We start from the raw sequence: 21,867 nt of genomic DNA on the forward strand, positions 1-21,867 counted from the left end.
CTAAAGTCAAGGTTCATTTGTAGCAACTATGAAACATAAAAAGACAAAAGTACAAGCACCAATTTATATCCTGCCAGGCACTAAGTCAAGTGCATGTTTACTCAGTTTCAGCACTGTTGCTGACAGAGTTATTTTCTGTAAACGTCAATGGCAATGCCTATCACAAGATAGTGTGTCAGTTTCCATTGTTGTTTCATGGACTAGGAAAACTTAAAACAATGAAAGTGCAACTTCACATAAATGAGGACATCGTCCTGTCGCTCAACAACCTCATCAAATTGCATTTCATCTACAGAAGGCTGTTGAGAAAGAAAATGAGACATTACTGATACATGCCATCACTGAGCGATCCACTGGTCTGACGCCATTTGTGTTTCGCATAGTGGTAGTGCCGAAGTAGGATAGTTGAGGCTCTGTGCACATCTGCGTTGATTTGAGCCAGGCGAAAAAGGTGAATGAAAGGGAACAACATCCAGGTCCACACATTGCTGACATGATTACGCAGTTGAATGGAGCCAAAGTCTTTTCTCGCCTCAATTTGAACAAAGGGTATCACCAAATCGAACTGGAAAAAAATGCAGGTATTTTATTACCTTTTCAACTCGTGTTGGGTTGTTTAGATGCAAAAGGCTAGGTTTTTGAGCGTCGTCAGCTGCAGAACTCTTTCAAGATGTAATTTGTCACATAATTCAGCCAGTCACAAATGCTTTCAATTACAGTGATGACATACTAGTTTTTGGAGCCTCATGAAATAAACATGATAAAGCTCTTACATAAATGTGTCATATACTTGCTGATGCACGTCTCACTTTACATGCAGAAAAGTTTGAGTTTCATAAAATATAACTCAAGCTTTTCTGTCATATCTTTTCTGATGGGGGAATGACTCCAGTTTTAAGTAAAGTACAATCCTTGTCATCCACATCTTCCACAAAAAATGTAACTATGTCTCTATCCTTCTTTGGTATGGCCAGTTTCTGTTTAATGTATATATGTCACTTTCCCACTGTGAGTGCCCCATTGACAAACTAAATGAAACAAGATGTTCCATTCCGATGGTCATGTGACTGAACAAAGCTTCAAGAAAATCAAACATGCAATTGAGAACCCCACTGAAATGGTATACTTTGATCCAAAATTGCAAGCGGAGGTTATTGTTGATGTGAACCTAGTAGGTGTGGGTGTCATGCTGACCCAGCACACTGAACATCCCAATGCACCATGATGCATCGTGGCGTATGCCAGCAGGAGTTTGTCATCGACAGAACATGCCTATTCACAGCCTGAAAAATAAAGCCAACAGTGGTGTGGGCTTGTGAACATTTTCATGTCTTCCTGTATGGAAAACATTTCATGGTTATCACTGACCACTAAGCAATGCTCACCGTTTTCGGCAATCTTAAATCCAAAAGTACCCCCTTGCATTGAAAGGTGGGGGTTGCCACTGCAGGAGTATGATTATACAATTGTTCATCATTCAAGAAAAGCTCAGAATCTTGCTGATTACTTCTCATATGTACCCATACCGTGTCATGGCACCACTTCTAAAGCAGCTGATGCTTATGTTAACTTCATTGTGAAATCCAGTACACCTGCCCCCATATCAGTAGAACAAATAATTGTTGCCATGAGCACTGACAGACATTTGCAAGCTCTCAGAGACATTATTACTCATCACTCCTGGAGAAAGCATGCTCGACCTCTCCATGATGACATAGAATACCAGAAATTTTAAAATGTGCAGGAAGAACTTTCAGTCACTCCAGAAGGCATCATCTCACATGGGTCAAAAGTTGTCTTACCTGAGAGTCAAAGACAACAAGTCATTGAACTGGCATATGAGGGACATCTTGAAATAGTTTCTGCTAAAAGAGCCCTATGGGACCAAGTGTGGTTCCCCCGTCATGATGAAAGAGTTGAAAAATAAGTAAGGGACTGGGATTCCCATATGCATAACGCTCAATGCTAGCAGACATTACTGCGCGCATACAAGATGTAGGATAATCAACCTCAAGAGTGCATTTTAAGCATGTTGCACATCACTGAAGAGCTTACCCATCATAAGGAGTCACAAGGCAGTAGGCAATATCCATTTAAATGTACAGCTATCATTCATTATAATATGTGGCATTCCCCCACCCATTTCCCCTACCTCTACAAGCTCACTAGTTGTTCTAAGAAAGCTGTAAGTAGTGTATCTAGTTCGGTTTTATTGGGTTGAGTTTCGAACTTGTAGATAATTTCCCAAAAAATAATGAGCTCCCTAAGTCCCACAATACCTTGCAATCTACTGGCCGATATATGCGAGTTGCACTTCACAAACCTCCATTACATGCATGCAATATATTCATACAGCGTTAAAACTAGTGAAAATCTAAAACACGTTGTTATCCCATTATGTTGAGGTTTTAATATCAACTTGCACATATATCATGTCCACAATATCAAACATATTGTCTAGGTAACTAGATGTGAACTTTATAACAGTAACTGTGTACACCCCTATACATACTTCCCTTTGTGTGAGAAGTCTAACTTGTAGATAAGCCATCTTTGCTAGTTATTACACACCTACGTACATCCAAGCCTAATAAAAACAATAGTATACATACATGCAGGCTTCGACAGAACCAGTGCACTGCCTGCAATGCCACACAGCTAACCTTTAAACAGTTGTGTTGTGGAGCCTCTTCACTATTGTAGTTGGGGGCTTTATTTCTTTAAAATATATGTGCACATTTGCAGAGTTATACTACCAAGTCCAGTAGAACTTTTTTCTATCCCCTCATAACCCAAATGTATCTCTTTCCATGCTGTTTCTTTGGTGGGCTGGTTTATCTGAAACTTATATAAATGTGTAGGAAATATTCCGATCGATCTGTTACTTTTGTTTTGAACGTACTGGAACAAATGTAATTGAGGCCTTGGTACGAGCTCTGTGTGGTGCCAATGCCAAAGTCAGTGCCATAACAATGTGGCAGGTACAGTCAGTAAGTGTAAACTAAACAGGCTCTCAGACTTTAGGAATTATTTATTCAGGTACTAAAGTTCATGATGTTGAACAAAGAGGTATTTTAAAGTAAGAGAAAGAATTCAGTATGATCAAGTGTATTAATAAGTTTAGCAGACCAACACATTGAGTGCAATGATGGAATAATAAATTCAGTCTTGGGTCTACATAGGTCCCAGAGCCATTGAATAGATTTGTAACATTCTCTTTTCTCGTCCACAGGGAGATCTTCTAATGAACGACAGACAGTGCAAAATAGTGCAGCGTCAGATGGAGTTCGACAGCGGCATCGCCTACGGCATTGACTGCCTCCTAACCCCTCCCAGCCTCGGCGGGAGGTGTGACAGTATGGTGACCTTGGATCTTTTGGTCAGTCACAAATATCAATTTACTTTAGATGAATGAGTGGAAGAATGAACGGTTGAATATGGGCATGTGCATCTTCATTTACATATAGGTGTTCACATCACTTGGTTGAACAGTGCCTGAGTGAACTGCTGCCTATAAATTAAGAACGCAGCATGTTTTGCATGGCTGAATCTCTTCCTATGCCCCCTTCTCCTGCAGAAAAATACATCTGTGAATGTGTCCCCGGCTCTTCAAGCGGAAGTCCTATTTAGCCCTTACTGGAAATTTGGCACTAGTACAGATGGCTTTTGTCTGTCTCCTAGTCTAAAATGGTCCCCAGCTTACCCCTTGAGACTGGCAATGGCATCTGTTAGAAATAAGGTCTCTAGTTGGCAGAGGTATGCACCCTGTCACAGTAGGGACCACCATTCAGATACCTAACCTAAATTAACCTGTGCTCACCCTCTGGTAGTTTGGGAAAGAGCAGTCAGGCATAACTTAAGAAGCAATGTGTAAAGTATTTGCGCACACTTTAATTATAGTATCTCAATGAAACCACAAGAAAAGTCTCCACACCAGGTTGGAAAATAGAGAAAATGTATCTGATTAAAACAAGATCAAAACGACAAAAATCCAATCAGTAGAAGTTACGATAAGAATTTTTAAAGATTAAATCCAAAAGAGTGCTTAGAAGTCAATAGTGCTAAAGGATTACTTGAGGTAGCACTAGACCAGGCCAGATCTGAAACGTCAAGCTGACCGTAATTGAGCATGGGTCAGACACAGTTTCAAATAGTTCCGCTGAAGTTTAACCTTCTCAAGTTGAGCCAGTGCAAAGAGCCACCGGGCATTGCAGACCATCTGGCTAGGGCCTCGCAGTCATGAGCGTTGATGCTGCTGTGTGAAGAGATAAACATGCGCCTGCTTGCGCTGATCCTTTAAGCGGACCATTTCACGGTCACAAAGAGCACAAAAGCTTGATTTAAAAGGTCTGTAGTGCAGGAAACCCACTTCTGAGGCCCTGGACAGGAGGGGGCATCTTAGGCAATGGTTGGACTCAAAGATGGCAGAGACCAGCAGAGCTGCAAGAAGTATTTTGTGACCCGAAGACTTCAGAGAACAGGAGGCAAGCCAGCAAGCCCTTAGAGAATCTTGGGTTCAAGGATGTAGAGAGCAGGTCCAGACACTCCTACTCCCAGGCAAGAGGCAGCAGGCCAACACAGCAGAGCAAGTTGCAAAGTGGCAGTCCCTCGTGTAACACAGCAATCACCAGGCAGCAGGTCAACACAGCAGAGCTAGTAGCAAAGTGTCATTCCCTCCTACAGCACAGCAGTGCTAAAGTGCCCAGAGTCCTAAAGCCAACAAAAATGAATTCAGCAAAATAGGGAGGAGGAAGGCAAAATGTTTGGAGGTGATGCTGCAGAAAGGGCCATTTCCAACACAATCCAATACATTTAGGGCCCTCATTATCTTGAACTACTTTTCCTATGCACCCCAAATCTACTCTCTTTAATGGAAAACCTTCTCAATGACTATTTCCATTTTTTGTACATAAAAAAATAGTCCTTTCATGGAAGTTACAAACCACATATCTAGAAGGGCTTAAGACAACTTTTCCTCATCCATGGACAGGAGATGGCAGCAAATGGTAAGCTGTGCTACTAAAGCAGGCATCGGAATATTGTGAGATTCCTAGTACTCTGCTCTCCACCATACTCATGAAGAATGATTCTTATTTTCTTGGCAAAAACCAAAGGTAGTGATGGACGGAGTGTTGAACATTGCAAGCACTCACCCCCAGTCATCTGATCTGTGTTTAATCCATCACCGTTCTTTAGCCCACTCTGCCACCCCAGTTCAGACATGGCCATATGCAAATCAGTTTGACCCTGTGCCTCATGGGAACAGTCCAGCCCGAACTGCCAAGCCATGTCTTCCCTGGACCGGAAACAAGCTTCCTAGGACCGGTTTCTGGCATTTCAGCCGTCTTCAGCCAGGCTTGCTTGAATCCAGTGGCAAAGTGAGCAAGGGACTCACGTCTGAGCATACCCTGCCAACTTATGGCGAACAAAGCAAAAACCAAAGGTAGTGATGGACGGAGTGTTGAACATTGCAAGCACTCACCCCCAGTCATCTGATCTGGGTTTAATCCATCACCGTTCTTTAGCCCACTCTGCCACCCCAGTTCAGACATGGCCATATGCAAATCAGTCTGACCCTGTGCCTCATGGGAACAGTCCAGCCCGAACTGCCAAGCCATGTCTTCCCTGGACCGGAAACAAGCTTCCTAGGACCGGTTTCTGGCATTTCAGCCGTCTTCAGCCAGGCTTGCTTGAATCCAGTGGCAAAGTGAGCAAGGGACTCACGTCTGAGCATACCCTGCCAACTTATGGCGAACAAAGCAAAAACCAAAGGTAGTGATGGACGGAGTGTTGAACATTGCAAGCACTCACCCCCAGTCATCTGATCTGGGTTTAATCCATCACCGTTCTTTAGCCCACTCTGCCACCCCAGTTCAGACATGGCCATATGCAAATCAGTCTGACCCTGTGCCTCATGGGAACAGTCCAGCCCGAACTGCCAAGCCATGTCTTCCCTGGACCGGAAACAAGCTTCCTAGGACCGGTTTCTGGCATTTCAGCCGTCTTCAGCCAGGCTTGCTTGAATCCAGTGGCAAAGTGAGCAAGGGACTCACGTCTGAGCATACCCTGCCAACTTATGGCGAACAAAGCAAAAACCAAAGGTAGTGATGGACGGAGTGTTGAACATTGCAAGCACTCACCCCCAGTCATCTGATCTGGGTTTAATCCATCACCGTTCTTTAGCCCACTCTGCCACCCCAGTTCAGACATGGCCATATGCAAATCAGTCTGACCCTGTGCCTCATGGGAACAGTCCAGCCCGAACTGCCAAGCCATGTCTTCCCTGGACCGGAAACAAGCTTCCTAGGACCGGTTTCTGGCATTTCAGCCGTCTTCAGCCAGGCTTGCTTGAATCCAGTGGCAAAGTGAGCAAGGGACTCACGTCTGAGCATACCCTGCCAACTTATGGCGAACAAAGCAAAAACCAAAGGTAGTGATGGACGGAGTGTTGAACATTGCAAGCACTCACCCCCAGTCATCTGATCTGGGTTTAATCCATCACCGTTCTTTAGCCCACTCTGCCACCCCAGTTCAGACATGGCCATATGCAAATCAGTCTGACCCTGTGCCTCATGGGAACAGTCCAGCCCGAACTGCCAAGCCATGTCTTCCCTGGACCGGAAACAAGCTTCCTAGGACCGGTTTCTGGCATTTCAGCCGTCTTCAGCCAGGCTTGCTTGAATCCAGTGGCAAAGTGAGCAAGGGACTCACGTCTGAGCATACCCTGCCAACTTATGGCGAACAAAGCAAAAACCAAAGGTAGTGATGGACGGAGTGTTGAACATTGCAAGCACTCACCCCCAGTCATCTGATCTGGGTTTAATCCATCACCGTTCTTTAGCCCACTCTGCCACCCCAGTTCAGACATGGCCATATGCAAATCAGTCTGACCCTGTGCCTCATGGGAACAGTCCAGCCCGAACTGCCAAGCCATGTCTTCCCTGGACCGGAAACAAGCTTCCTAGGACCGGTTTCTGGCATTTCAGCCGTCTTCAGCCAGGCTTGCTTGAATCCAGTGGCAAAGTGAGCAAGGGACTCACGTCTGAGCATACCCTGCCAACTTATGGCGAACAAAGCAAAAACCAAAGGTAGTGATGGACGGAGTGTTGAACATTGCAAGCACTCACCCCCAGTCATCTGATCTGGGTTTAATCCATCACCGTTCTTTAGCCCACTCTGCCACCCCAGTTCAGACATGGCCATATGCAAATCAGTCTGACCCTGTGCCTCATGGGAACAGTCCAGCCCGAACTGCCAAGCCATGTCTTCCCTGGACCGGAAACAAGCTTCCTAGGACCGGTTTCTGGCATTTCAGCCGTCTTCAGCCAGGCTTGCTTGAATCCAGTGGCAAAGTGAGCAAGGGACTCACGTCTGAGCATACCCTGCCAACTTATGGCGAACAAAGCAAAAACCAAAGGTAGTGATGGACGGAGTGTTGAACATTGCAAGCACTCACCCCCAGTCATCTGATCTGGGTTTAATCCATCACCGTTCTTTAGCCCACTCTGCCACCCCAGTTCAGACATGGCCATATGCAAATCAGTCTGACCCTGTGCCTCATGGGAACAGTCCAGCCCGAACTGCCAAGCCATGTCTTCCCTGGACCGGAAACAAGCTTCCTAGGACCGGTTTCTGGCATTTCAGCCGTCTTCAGCCAGGCTTGCTTGAATCCAGTGGCAAAGTGAGCAAGGGACTCACGTCTGAGCATACCCTGCCAACTTATGGCGAACAAAGCAAAAACCAAAGGTAGTGATGGACGGAGTGTTGAACATTGCAAGCACTCACCCCCAGTCATCTGATCTGGGTTTAATCCATCACCGTTCTTTAGCCCACTCTGCCACCCCAGTTCAGACATGGCCATATGCAAATCAGTCTGACCCTGTGCCTCATGGGAACAGTCCAGCCCGAACTGCCAAGCCATGTCTTCCCTGGACCGGAAACAAGCTTCCTAGGACCGGTTTCTGGCATTTCAGCCGTCTTCAGCCAGGCTTGCTTGAATCCAGTGGCAAAGTGAGCAAGGGACTCACGTCTGAGCATACCCTGCCAACTTATGGCGAACAAAGCAAAAACCAAAGGTAGTGATGGACGGAGTGTTGAACATTGCAAGCACTCACCCCCAGTCATCTGATCTGGGTTTAATCCATCACCGTTCTTTAGCCCACTCTGCCACCCCAGTTCAGACATGGCCATATGCAAATCAGTCTGACCCTGTGCCTCATGGGAACAGTCCAGCCCGAACTGCCAAGCCATGTCTTCCCTGGACCGGAAACAAGCTTCCTAGGACCGGTTTCTGGCATTTCAGCCGTCTTCAGCCAGGCTTGCTTGAATCCAGTGGCAAAGTGAGCAAGGGACTCACGTCTGAGCATACCCTGCCAACTTATGGCGAACAAAGCAAAAACCAAAGGTAGTGATGGACGGAGTGTTGAACATTGCAAGCACTCACCCCCAGTCATCTGATCTGGGTATAATCCATCACCGTTCTTTAGCCCACTCTGCCACCCCAGTTCAGACATGGCCATATGCAAATCAGTCTGACCCTGTGCCTCATGGGAACAGTCCAGCCCGAACTGCCAAGCCATGTCTTCCCTGGACCGGAAACAAGCTTCCTAGGACCGGTTTCTGGCATTTCAGCCGTCTTCAGCCAGGCTTGCTTGAATCCAGTGGCAAAGTGAGCAAGGGACTCACGTCTGAGCATACCCTGCCAACTTATGGCGAACAAAGCAAAAACCAAAGGTAGTGATGGACGGAGTGTTGAACATTGCAAGCACTCACCCCCAGTCATCTGATCTGGGTTTAATCCATCACCGTTCTTTAGCCCACTCTGCCACCCCAGTTCAGACATGGCCATATGCAAATCAGTCTGACCCTGTGCCTCATGGGAACAGTCCAGCCCGAACTGCCAAGCCATGTCTTCCCTGGACCGGAAACAAGCTTCCTAGGACCGGTTTCTGGCATTTCAGCCGTCTTCAGCCAGGCTTGCTTGAATCCAGTGGCAAAGTGAGCAAGGGACTCACGTCTGAGCATACCCTGCCAACTAATGGCGAACAAAGCAAAAACCAAAGGTAGTGATGGACGGAGTGTTGAACATTGCAAGCACTCACCCCCAGTCATCTGATCTGGGTTTAATCCATCACCGTTCTTTAGCCCACTCTGCCACCCCAGTTCAGACATGGCCATATGCAAATCAGTCTGACCCTGTGCCTCATGGGAACAGTCCAGCCCGAACTGCCAAGCCATGTCTTCCCTGGACCGGAAACAAGCTTCCTAGGACCGGTTTCTGGCATTTCAGCCGTCTTCAGCCAGGCTTGCTTGAATCCAGTGGCAAAGTGAGCAAGGGACTCACGTCTGAGCATACCCTGCCAACTTATGGCGAACAAAGCAAAAACCAAAGGTAGTGATGGACGGAGTGTTGAACATTGCAAGCACTCACCCCCAGTCATCTGATCTGGGTATAATCCATAGAACCCATGCTCCGGTCCAAAAAGATGTCAGGTGTACCACCTAGTCTTGCTGCATGTTTAGCAGCTGCCAAATAGAATGATTTAATCACAGGGAATGATTTAAACACAATTCTGATCTGCCAAATGGCAAACAATCAGAGCAGCTGAATAATCAGTATGATTGGTTGACCTATCACCAATCAGAATTGTTGAATAAATTCTGGCATAAGCTCCCACCCCTTACTGGATCATTTGGCAACCTATAGCCATGGAAGCAGTACTGACACATGTATTTTCCAGAAAATAGATTGTTTTCTGCCACAAGGAAAACAAGTTTGGCCTGTGAGTAAATTAAAAAACGACAACTTTTGCCATTCCTACTTTTCAGCAGTAATTTCCAATAAGCACTGCTCATGCTCTAATGCTATAGCCAGAACGCTGCCGTTGACCAGTGCGATATGGTCATAATCTATAGCTTCTACTCTCATTTGGAGGGCAAAACTGTCCTCCCTGTGCATCTGTAAAAAGCCTAGTTAAATCTAGGATCATGGTGTGGTGATGTGCCACCTACCACAGATTTATTGGACCAATATTTGGTGCACTGTGGATCAGTTTCCCCTGCCTCTTCTTGACATTGGTTTTGGCATTCTGTTTTTTGTTACACACTCTCAAATAACTCCTACATCAGCTGACAGTGCCTTACAGATATTTTATAACCTGAATGAATTATGGGCTAGTGTTTCGGGTGTAGTGAGCCATTCCTCCTGATGATGATCCTACTATTGCTACTACTACTGCTACTAATAATAATAATTCTACATTGTTTCTATATAGTGCTTAACACACGGATGTCATCAGTGACCTCTTGAATCACTAGGCCAATTTACTGGTGTTATACTTAGGTCACAGCCTATGTTTCCAAATGGTGGGACAATGCTTCCAACATTGTCTGCCAGTCCTTCTGATATTGCAAGCCAGGGGTTATGTTTCTTTATAATACACTAGGGTCTCTTCAGCACACTGCTGCAACAGTAATCCAAGTAGTGAATGGACACATTATTTTCATCTCGCTAGCCACTGCTCTGCTCAATTCCTACCCCATGACAGAGATTCTGCCTTCAACGTCCATACCAGGAATTGGTTTTCCCTCTTCCCCAGTACCTCCCTCCCTCGTGAGGTAACTCTGAGTTCAGAGGCATGGGCACCTCAGATGTCCTCTGAAGGCTCTACCCCTTTCTGCAGATAAAGCAGCGTCTGTTTCATCAACACCTTCACTGCCCCCATCCCTGCCTTGAGAAGGTAATCCTCCAGTCTTTAACCCACTGCTGAACCTAGGTACTGCCTTTTATCTGACCTGCTTTCCCTGCTACCAGGGAAGCTTCTGCATCTCTGAACTCTGAACCCCGAAGTCCTTTTACTGTTGCAAACACAAGGGGGATGATATGACTTGGGTTTGTTACTATGATACGCACTATAGCCATATTTGTTCCAGTCCCTGTTAGAGCATTAACTCTGCTTATCTAGGTTTACCATGTGTACATAAAGTAATCTGATTTCTGGGACCAGTTGTGCATCAACTAGAAATGATATCACTATTGTGAGTCTAGTGGGAATCACAAGCTCACTTTGTTTGCGAACTACTTGCCTAGCTGTTCATAATTGATCCCATGTTTGCTCTGGATTACAATTTCCTGTCATATCCTCTTTTCCACTCTAAGTGCAAGCGTTCCCTCCCTCAGACTCACTACCACTGCCTTGTTTCCCTCAAAGCTTTGCTGCAGGTTTTGAGTTTCTGCCACTGAAGTGTTCATGAGTGGGCTTGCATTATCTTTCTTTGTGTTTATCAGAGACTCTGATCTGCAGGAACCTGTTTTAGTTCTGCATAAACGTCGGTGAGTCATTTAACAATTTACAGTCAATGTTCTTAAATAGAGCAATTAATTCTCCTGGTGCTGTTTTTTATACCGCCTTTATTGACTTTAAAACAGCATTTCCCTGTATTCACAGGAATGTATTGTGGTACAAACTGCTGAATTGGAGAATTGCAGAACTAGGATAAGGGCTATTGCAGCGACAGTGAAAAACATAAGTGTTATCACCTGGCTTAAGTGGGCAATCCTCACGCTTCAAGCCTTGCAGCAAAAATGTAAATAGAAATAAATTTCTTTCCAGACAAAATATGAGACTCTCTTCCTTCTAACAATCTATTAATTTAGGGCTTTTAAATGCTCGTTCTTGGCTGAAGCACGTCGGATTTCTTCTGAGGACTGGCTCAAAGAATGACACTATTACAGTCTAGTTACTACCATGGCAAATGATTACTTTATTCAAAAATATGGGGACAAGGAGACAAAATGGGTGGGGTAGTCTCGTTAATCTGTAGAAAAGCTTTCAAGATTATAAAATCACATACTATGAACATCGCAGAAGCAAAAATATTGACTATTTCTTTAAAACTTGCCCTTACATACGCTATACCATTTACCGCACCAAATATTCCTGCATGTTTTTAAGATTAAAATATTGATGTTATCTCTGCAATTATTACCAATAATAACATATCAGTAATACTAAGTGACCCCAATCTACATATAGGGGATGGAATTGATGTAGCAGCTGCCACTATTAACAAACACTGAGCTCCAGCAGGCTGCGATTGGTTCTGCCCACGCAGTAGCCGAAACCTTAGATCAAATTTGGGTACCAACTTGCTTGTTAAGATTTGTAACAACCTTCCCTTTAGTTTGGACAGACAACTTATCAATAACAGAGCCCTTGAAATTCTTTCTAGGATTAACATCTGAAGAAATCTTTGACCACCTGCAGATCCTGGAATAGGCTTAGTAAACAGGTTCTACAGTGTTATTTTACTAACCTCCCGTACGTGACCTGGCCAGCTCAAGATTACTCAAAAATATTCAATTGGGCAAACTGGCTAGCAGATTCATTTGCACTGGTTACCAGTAGCTCGAGCATTCATAAAGCCAAGCATTTGCCATGGTTTGCATCCCCCCGTAAGCACTGAAAGAAGGTGCTGCAAGGATCTACTGTCTTGTTCAATATCTGTATTCCACCTTTAGCAGATAAAATCAGGACTGATAATATCAGCTTGTGTACATATGCAGAGGACACTCAACTGATTTTCTAGGTAAAAAAAAAACAATCGTTGTTTTTACTGAGAAATGGCTATTAGCCCCATTGGCAAGTGCAGGGTGACACACTGACAACTCAGCTGTGCTAACTTCTAAATAGGACTACTAAAGTTGGTAGGTCAGGGTATCAAAAGAATCATTACGTTAAACCTGACAGAATGCCCATGTCAAATTTAATATACAAACTTATGTAAAAACGACTAGCCATCAACTGTGAAAGGATTGATGCTAAACAACAGTTCTCATGAAGCCCAATTTGTAACAGTTTGTTACTACAGCCACTGGATACTGGGCACCTGCCTTCCATGTTATAACGAGGGTTCCGGCGTATAATAGTAGGTTGTCCTATTTTACAAACTTTTCCAATGTAACTGTTTGGAATGACTCAGCCTGTGCTCATATCGGAGGGAAGAAGTGCCTAGTTTCGCAAAATTATTCTAAACCTCAAGCTGTGCGTTTGCTCTTAACAGAAAGCTATTGCACCTTTGATTTCTTCTTTTGCTTCGTTTGTGCAGCCACAGAAACCAACTAGAGACTGGAGCAGCATGCAAAGCAGCTGCAGATCATAGGCCTGAGAATACTCAGAAAACATTGTTGAGCCTGCAGATGACAAGTTTACTATAGCTTTAGATGCAGCATGTCTGCCAAAACCACCATTCTCTTAACCAAAGTCAATCGAGGAAGCCATCTTCTATGTTTCTGTACAACTTAAACAACTTAAACAACAGAGAAGGCTCCTCGCAACAAGCACTTGACAAGAGCAACCCATTACTGTTAAGCCACTCTACTTTGGTCGGCAAGATCAGAGTTTAACATGGGACCAGATCTTGTTCCCATTGGATGCTATGCTCAATTGTCGCTGGATGTTCTGTAAAAGGTCAGTCACATCTGCTTGTCAGTATTGCTGTGCAGTGAGCAGCCCATTGAGACCCTCCTAGAACTGTCTTTCCACCACTAACATTTGTCTCATTCTGCTGTCTGCAACATTAACCCAGATGATGGTAGAGAGGGGGTGCTGAGGGAGTTAGGTATGTTTGCTTTCCTGTTGCTGACACTTCTAATCATCTCTGCCCTATGGTGATCTTCACATACAAGGAGTGATAAAGTCGGGCTTTTTAGGGCTTGTTCTCAAGAGCTCTCTAGGCAGGATTATTTACCTTGGATGCCTTATTGGTAACCTGCCAAACATGGAGACAAAGAAAGGAGGGAAATCTAAAAAGAGAGATAAGAGGTAGAGTTCCAGAAGGGGCAAATCACAGATACCACATAAGTATTAACTCACATTTTTCATAAAAACACTTCTCATGCTCCCACTATTCCATACCAAAATATGGGCTGGGACTCACTACATTATTCTATAACACTTAGGGGTCTATTACGATGGCGGGTGGACAAAGTCCACCTGCCATCGTACCGGGAGATGGGACCGCCCGCCTTGTGTGCGCCAGTCCCGCATGTACAATTAGGATGTGCCCGCCACACTGGCGGGCGCATCCCGCATCTTTTGCATTGCGGCGGGCCTTGCTGTCAGCAGCACCCGCCGCAATGCAAAAAAGGCATCTGTGCATTTTCATGCACAACGTGGCAGGCACTGCGCGGTGCCTACCACGTCGTGCATGCAAATGCAGAGGGGTACCATAGGTACCCCCCATGTGCCGCCCCAACATCCTAGGGGCCTGCAACGGGCCCCCAAAGGCAAAAAACACATGCCTTTCCATTGCGAGAGGCTGGTTCCCACAGCTATTGTAATATGGATGGCGGTGTCTAGCAGACACCACCACCATATTCAACCCTTTTCCGCCCAGTCGTCTGGTCGACCAGGCGAAAAAATGGCAGACGTTCTTCCCGTTCGCCTCGGTACCCCCCGCCAGCATGATATGGCGGGGGGTAAATGGGAGGCAGGCGGGAGATTCTGTCGGGCGTTCCGCTCAACATAGTAATAGACCCCCTAGGCTCCGAATACGATGCAGTTTGGAAGGCCTCCTAACGGCATTTGCTTTTGTCCGAATCAGATCGGGAACGTGTCTTTCCGACCAAATCAGAAAGGTTTCCGACCGTCTAAGTACAATGCGAGTTAGGCATTAGGAATATCCCAATCTGAAAGCCGACGGCATTCAGAATGACCGAGCCGTACAGAGCAGACTTGTACGTCTCTATGGGCCACGTTTCGGAACGACCGAGTACGATGCTGGATTCGTATAGCCTTTCCGAATCATGCCGTCCGACTCGAATCGGCAGTCGGAATCAGACTCTGGGGTATTGCAGCTGGCCCCCTAGCACCCTGAGACTTCCCAATCGGGCCCGTGGGGGTACCCATGGGTCCCCCCTAACCAACCATGCACAATGTGGCAGGCACCAGGGGGTGCCTGCCACAGGGTGCCTCGAATTTCCCCAGCCACCCCTTTCTTCAATGGGAGAATATGCATTCGGTCAGAACATAGGCTCCCATTGAAGTCAATAGAAGTCCAACCGAATCGTATCTGGAAGTATCCGGATGCATCGTACTCGGTCGGTTGAACCCTACCGATCTGAGTCTGTCAGAAACCATTCCCAAACCCATTCGTTGGGATGATTTCCAAACCGCATCATACTCAGCCCCTTAGTTGTAGTCATTAGCCTAGCTTATTCAGAGTCCAGGAATGAAGCTGATGCATGTGCTCATTCAATAAAAGCGAATAATGGACCCAGTATAAAGGGTTTTCCATTGTGTCTATGGGGAAATGTACTAATACATGAGGTCTTTTGTCTTTCCTTTAATGATGTTGGGTTGGCGTTTTCTTTGGGAATTCGGAATTCTACAGCACTCACCAGACATTCATTTGGGCTGCAGGTCTTCATTAGATAAGGTTAGTGCTGTCTGTATGCCAGACAGTAGTTTATAAGTCCATGCCCAGAGAAGAGTTGACTTTGCATTCAACAGCTAAAGGTATTACAATGCTTTCAGCTCTCTGCAATGTGTCTCTGCAACCTTCAAAACTCACGAGAATGGTTCTGAGGCTGAGAGGATGAAAGGGGTTAGGAATGTCCTCTATTCAAGGTCAAGGAAAATGAGGTTAGCTGGCTGGCATTTATGATGTGCTGTGGTTTATAAACCTTGACCCCTGGGCGAGGAAGGTTTCAGTTGAACTCTTTCTGAATGCAGTGTAGTAAAATCTAGGTGTAGAGTTAGAGTGCTATTGGACTGAACAATAGTGGCTCAGAGTTTACAATTCACAAAGGACTCGGAGAGGAAGGTATGAATAGTAGGGCGAGTTTACCGAAGGCTGGGATTTAGCAGGGAACAACTGCTGAGATCAAGTACAGGGTATGTGCAGTTCTTGGTTAGATGATTAATCTGCAGATATTTAATAGTTCAAAGGGACTTGTTTTAAACAAATTAATTGAACACCCCCCTCTCTGTGCTGTAAAGGTGCGCACACTGATGGGGAATACTAAAATGATGCACAGTTCAAGTAACTTAGTTATACATGTTTAATCAAAAATGCACTATATTCAAATTCGTAAACGTTTGCTAAACTTTTACTAAAGAATTCCAAGCATCCAAATTTATGTTAAACCTCTATGGTTTTGGACCGAGCTGAAATATGAGACTTCATTTAGAAGATTAAAGGTCTAAAATACCAGCAATACAATTCAAATACTAAATAGTTCAAAATGTATATTTATAACAACCTTGAATATCTTTTTTTTCTTGAAGGGATCATGCGGCTACTGTTTCGCCATGCCATCATGCCCCTCTGGTAGTAAGAGCAAGGTAAGCAGGACTAAAAATTGCTTTCACTCACAGCCTAAATCGGTAAACTGTGAAATGTTTTTTTTTTAAACGATAAGATATAGAGTCAAAATCATGAAATTGTATTCATATTTAGCCTCAAGCAAGTTGCTGAACATCAGGACAGTGTCAAACAGGTGGGAGTAAAATGATACATCTAATAATAATAAACAAGAAGCAACCAGGTATGGAACCAGTTACAAAGTTGAGGAACAGTGAAATGAGAATAGTGAAGATGGTGTGACTGAGAGGAAAAGGAAGGGGGAGGAAGAAAATGGACTGACTCAGAAGGGGGAAAGGAAAAACAATTATTAACAAATACTATCCCCTCCAAACAAAAATTCAATGTAAATTTTTTACCTCATCAAGTACATAAATGTATTCTGATTATTTCATAATTTCACGCAGATTCTTTTCCTTCTTCTTGACGTGTTCTCTACGCACCTCAGCCTTTAGTCTTCATTTACATGAGTTCCAATTGCCGTGATAACTTTCTCTCCTGTTTATATTATATATTGTACATCTGTGATCACTGTCCATTATGGTCTTGGATTTAGGATACACATATGAGTAATGAACCTGTCAAATATTAGATAGGTGAGTGTGTTGCAGCGTGGAATACAAAATCCCTCCCTCCGTCACAGACCAAAGATTTCACAAACACACTCAATCACTACGTTCGCTGGTGGGGCCCATAACACCAACATTCATTCTCTATCAGTCTGCTTTTCCTAGGGAGGTGATTGTTCCATCCGCTGAAATGAAAGGAATACCCTTTTGACCCTTATGAGCAATAAATCCACCTAACCTTCTTTTACTCATTTAGCCCTAAATTACACCTTTGGTATTCCTTTCATAGGTTGGTCGTGGATCAGCTAGTTGCTGGTTTAAGTGATTTTCTAATACTCTATTCCCTTTGCATTAATACATTTTCATAAATAAACAATCCAACTCATTTCTGTAATGAATCAAATCAATCTTTATCTAATTAATGCAAGTAAATCATTGATTATTCAAGCAACTGACCATCATATTTACCTATTCTGGCTAATTGTGGTCCTCTAAGTCAAATTCAGTCGTTCTGTCTCTCTATGCCCATTAAATGTAAGAGTTCAGTTCATCAGGAAATTGGGCATCCGATCAGTCCGTCAAAGATTCAGGGAAACAGCTGTCCTGCAGTGTCACCGTCCTCTCCGTCAGCATAACGTCAGGAAAACGAAAAAAAAAAAAACACACAACCTCTCTATTCTACGGGTTTTTATAAGGGAAATCGACATAATATTGTAACCAATATTAGTTTTCACATCTCCTGATTGGACAGTCCAAGATCGTATGACAGGTTCCCACAAAAGTAATGTCTCTTAGCTCATTGGTCTTGATTGTTCCGGTTAAAAAAGTCACCTTATTGTTCTTTTGGAGAATTGGCTTGTTTCCCAGGGCGTCCTTGGTGGGTACAGTCTGGTTAGGGTCATGAGGAGGCCACTGTTGCTGGTGTTAGCGCAGGCGCACTTCACTTATAACCTCATGAAGCAGCTCATGTCACGTCAAATACAGAGGGCGGCCATTTTTCGATAGGCCCGAATGGACAACTTAAGCAAAGAAACACAAAAACGTAATTAATACATAGAAATGACTAATAAAATGTTATTTCCTCGCTAATACCCATATGTGTGTGTATTTATCTAGCAAAATGCAACACTCAAAGCGGATTATACTCACTTTATGAAGCACAAATCACAAATACACCACAAAAGCAACATATATCATGCAATATTCTAATTGTCTATCATTAATATGCGTACATATTTTAATTAACGTATTAATTAGGCGTTGCAAATGCAAATCCCACGTGTACTTCATATATTAGTAAGGTTGGTAAGTATCCACGGCAAATCAATTAATAAGATTACTGTTAGTTAATTAATCAATTAATATAAACATGCAAAATGGAGAGGGTATACAAAAAATTTAAAATTACCCGCTCCAGCAATCCCCCCTTTGGTGATTTTATCACCACAACAATACAACATTTTTGTTCTCTTTTAAGGATTTTTCAAAATGTGTTCTTGCTCTTATTCATAATTCAGTTTCCCCCAATTCTTCTCTTTTTGTTGTTTTATACATACTCTCCTTCCACTCTTCTAATTCTATCTCTTCCAAATCTTTCCTGATCTTTCTTTTTTCTTTTTAATTTTTCACTTTTTATACTATTTTTAGTTTTCTTGTTTTTACAACACATACAACCTAATTTTAACACTAATATTGCGAAGATCACACATGTTAGTGGAAACAATATTTTACCAATAAAATTACTACCTAACTTAACTAAGAAATTTTTAATAGCTGATATCTTCTTTCCAATCTTTTCCCAAACACCTTCAACCTCCAGTGGTGTAATTTCGTCATGCAATTCTGTAATGTTTTTAATATAAACTTTCAAGTCTTTACTTTCATCAGGAATATAAGTACAACAATGTTGAACTTTCAGCATTCTACAGACTCCACCCTCTTTTGCCAATAATATATCAAGGGCAAGTTGATTTTGCATTACCATAGCACGCATGCCAACCATTTCAGTATTTACCAATAAGAATCCTCCAGCGGTGCTTGTTGACAAGCGATCCACTACTGTTGATAATCTTCTAATTTTGTTAGCATTCAGAGATATTCCCACTGCTGGTATCAATGCTCCAAAAATGTCACCCATAATTTCTGCCCAAGATTCTCTTTTACTACGTACTAAATGATTACCTAAGCTATGTACACCATCTTCTCCTCTATCCATGTGAAAGATTTTTGGAAAAACCAGGCCTACGTAACATGTCCCATACCAATGGTCTGGCAAACGATAATATGCCCTGTTCCCACAGATAAAATATAGTCCCGGGAAAACTGGATCTCTTGCACCTTTAAATCCCCATCCTCCCATGATTCGGTATGTATCATGGCACTCACTATTACCTAGAAAATAATTATCATATACAGTTTGATTTCTTCTAATACACAATTTCCCTTTCTGAGGCCAATCTAAAGCCAGAGTTGGATTAGTTTCACCCTTCAAATGTTTCTCCATTTCTACACCCCAGACAGTTTTCTCTGCTTTCCCTTCAGAAGCCTTTCTTTGCATTTTCAATCTCCTTTCCTCGACCATGTCTAAGAATGTCTTTTCCTCTTTCTTCAAACTGCAAGTCAAATTATTTTTGAATATATACTCTAATGTTAATTCTTTAGTTTTTAAGAAAAATTCACCTAATACCTTAGCAGGCTTTATCTTGTCTAGTTTGTTATTAGCAGGTACTTGCGCAAAAATGTTATCTACATCTGAAAAATAATATTCTAATTTTCCCATCTGATAAAATAAACTAGCTATTACACTACATGTTATTCCATATGTTGCCGGAAGGTGATGATAAGTCACTCTTCTGACACAGATGCAGGCAACTGCATGCAAACGTAGCAGTCCCTTACGTCCATTGTCTTTACATATTCATACAATAATTTCGAAAACACATTATTAGAAAAATCATTTATAGTTCTGTCTTTAGGTAAATAATTATTATCTATTCTAGTCGGAACTACCTTTTGAATCTCCCCCATATTAGTGATGTTTTCACTATGTCCTTCTAGTGTATCAATAGTAACCTTAAAAGAAATTAGAAGAGCAAGTATGCTCCATAGAAGCATTACTAATCCTGTACAAAAACACATTTTACACCATCTTTTCAAGAATGTACATCTACCTTTACTACTATCTATGTTAGCCATCTTTACTAAAAGGGACTGTGTCTTTTGACTTAGCCTCTTCTACTTCAAGGCTAGTTTCTAACCCAAGGCTTCTAAGCACCTACGTGGTTCTACCAGTTTCTACTTTTTACTTAGTTTATTGTTTCCGCATCAACAGATTCTTTGTTCTATTCAGTTTGTCATCTCATCATCTTTTGCCTCCTTCTCGTAATCCGGATACAGAATTTCCTGAACTTCCGCTTCTTCTTCTCCAATATCGGACAAGAGAACTCTCAGGATTTCTGATTCTTCCTCTTCTTCAACCACTTTCAATACAGTCTCCTCTGGATTTCCTTGACTATCTGCCTCTTTTCTCTTTTCAGGCAGAGCCACATACGTCCATTCTGGTGACTTATACTTCTGGTTAGGTTTCCTTATTCTTTTACCTTCTTTACTCAGAATCGTTTCTTCTTCTTTTGATTTTCCTTGACTGGTCACTTCATTCACCTGTTCAGCCCTTGGTGAATTCACTCGTGTCAGCCGATATCTCAATTTCTTTATTTTATTTGGCCACACATCATCCTTTGCAACTCTTTTCAGTTTACCTCCTTTATTGTTCTTTTCATCTCTCCAAGCTCTCTTTCTCAGAACTCGACCTTCAGGTATTTCGTTTTCACTTTCATCAGACTCCGTCTCAACTTGCTTTTCCTTTCCAACGATTTCTTTTTCCATCACTTGTTTTGTTTTCCCTACTTCTGTCCCTCCTCGGGTCTCTGACACACAATCTTCCTGCTGACTACTTGTCCCTTCACCTAACTGGGTGTTGCAGTTCTCTACACCTCCTCGGGGGTCTTCCGCAATAATCTGTCCCTCTCTCTCTGTACCTGTCCCTTGTTCACTTAAATCTGTTATTTCAGGTGGAATTTCTCTCAGTCTTTCATCTGGTACTTCCCTTTCCCGGATTTCCTTTACTGCTTCTTCATTATCTTTTCCTTTTTTCTTTCTATGTTCTTTTCTAGGGCCTTGTGTCCCTTGTTCGTTTTCAGAATATGACCTGGCATCAGAAATCTGCAATCTTCTTCTCAGAGAGCTACTTCTGGGGACCAATTTTAGATTTGGTTCTGTTTCCCCCTTTCAGAGTTTTCTTGTGTTTTTGGCTCTTCGTTATCTGATTCAGTACTTGACTCTGATTCATCATAATATTCCTTTTCTGTGCTGTCCACTGGATTTGGTATCCTCAAAGTATGACTGGCATGGATCCAGTTTTTCAGTCCAGCACACTTCACAGCTATTGTTGTGGTCAGAATGACTTGTCTTGGTTTTCCCCACCTTGGAACCAAACAGTTTCTTCTTCTGTGGACTTTTATCCTTACCCAGTCTCCTGGGCTCAGATCATGGGCTGGCTTCTTTTCAAGGGTGGTAGCATCCGCTCCAACCTGATGAAACACAGAATGGACTGCGTCAGCCAGGTTTTTACAGTATTCCAATACCATGTCATCAGTTATAGTCATCAGCTTGTTGACTGGTATAAAAACGTGCCTCATAGCGCGTCCCATGATTATCTCATGAGGACTTAACCCTGTAGTTCTGTCTGGAATTGATCTAATAGTCATGAGTACTAGAGGCAAGACATCAGGCCATTTCATACCTGTGGCTAAACACATTTTCCCAATTCTATTTTTGATAGTACCATTCATCTGTTCAACCACACCAGAAGCCTCTGGTCGGTAGGCACAATGTAGTTTTTGTTGTACATTCAATGCTTCACAAATTAATTTTA

The 21,867-nt window shown here is 43.2% G+C and overlaps 1 protein-coding gene across 1 annotated transcript in view; it reads left to right on the forward strand.

Annotated features, from left to right (window-relative positions):
- The window catches only part of LOC146855445 (stabilin-2-like), a 1,201,024-nt gene that overhangs the window by 826,696 nt on the left and 352,461 nt on the right, over positions 1–21,867 (forward strand). Inside the window, 2 exon segments of the mRNA XM_085653243.1 lie at positions 3,233–3,379; positions 16,290–16,346. Of these exon segments, the coding sequence (XP_085509369.1) occupies positions 3,233–3,379; positions 16,290–16,346 (204 nt within the window).

The sequence above is a fragment of the Triturus cristatus genome, chromosome 4_1, assembly GCF_964204655.1.
Source record: "Triturus cristatus chromosome 4_1, aTriCri1.1, whole genome shotgun sequence".
NCBI classification, from domain to species: domain Eukaryota; kingdom Metazoa; phylum Chordata; class Amphibia; order Caudata; family Salamandridae; genus Triturus; species Triturus cristatus.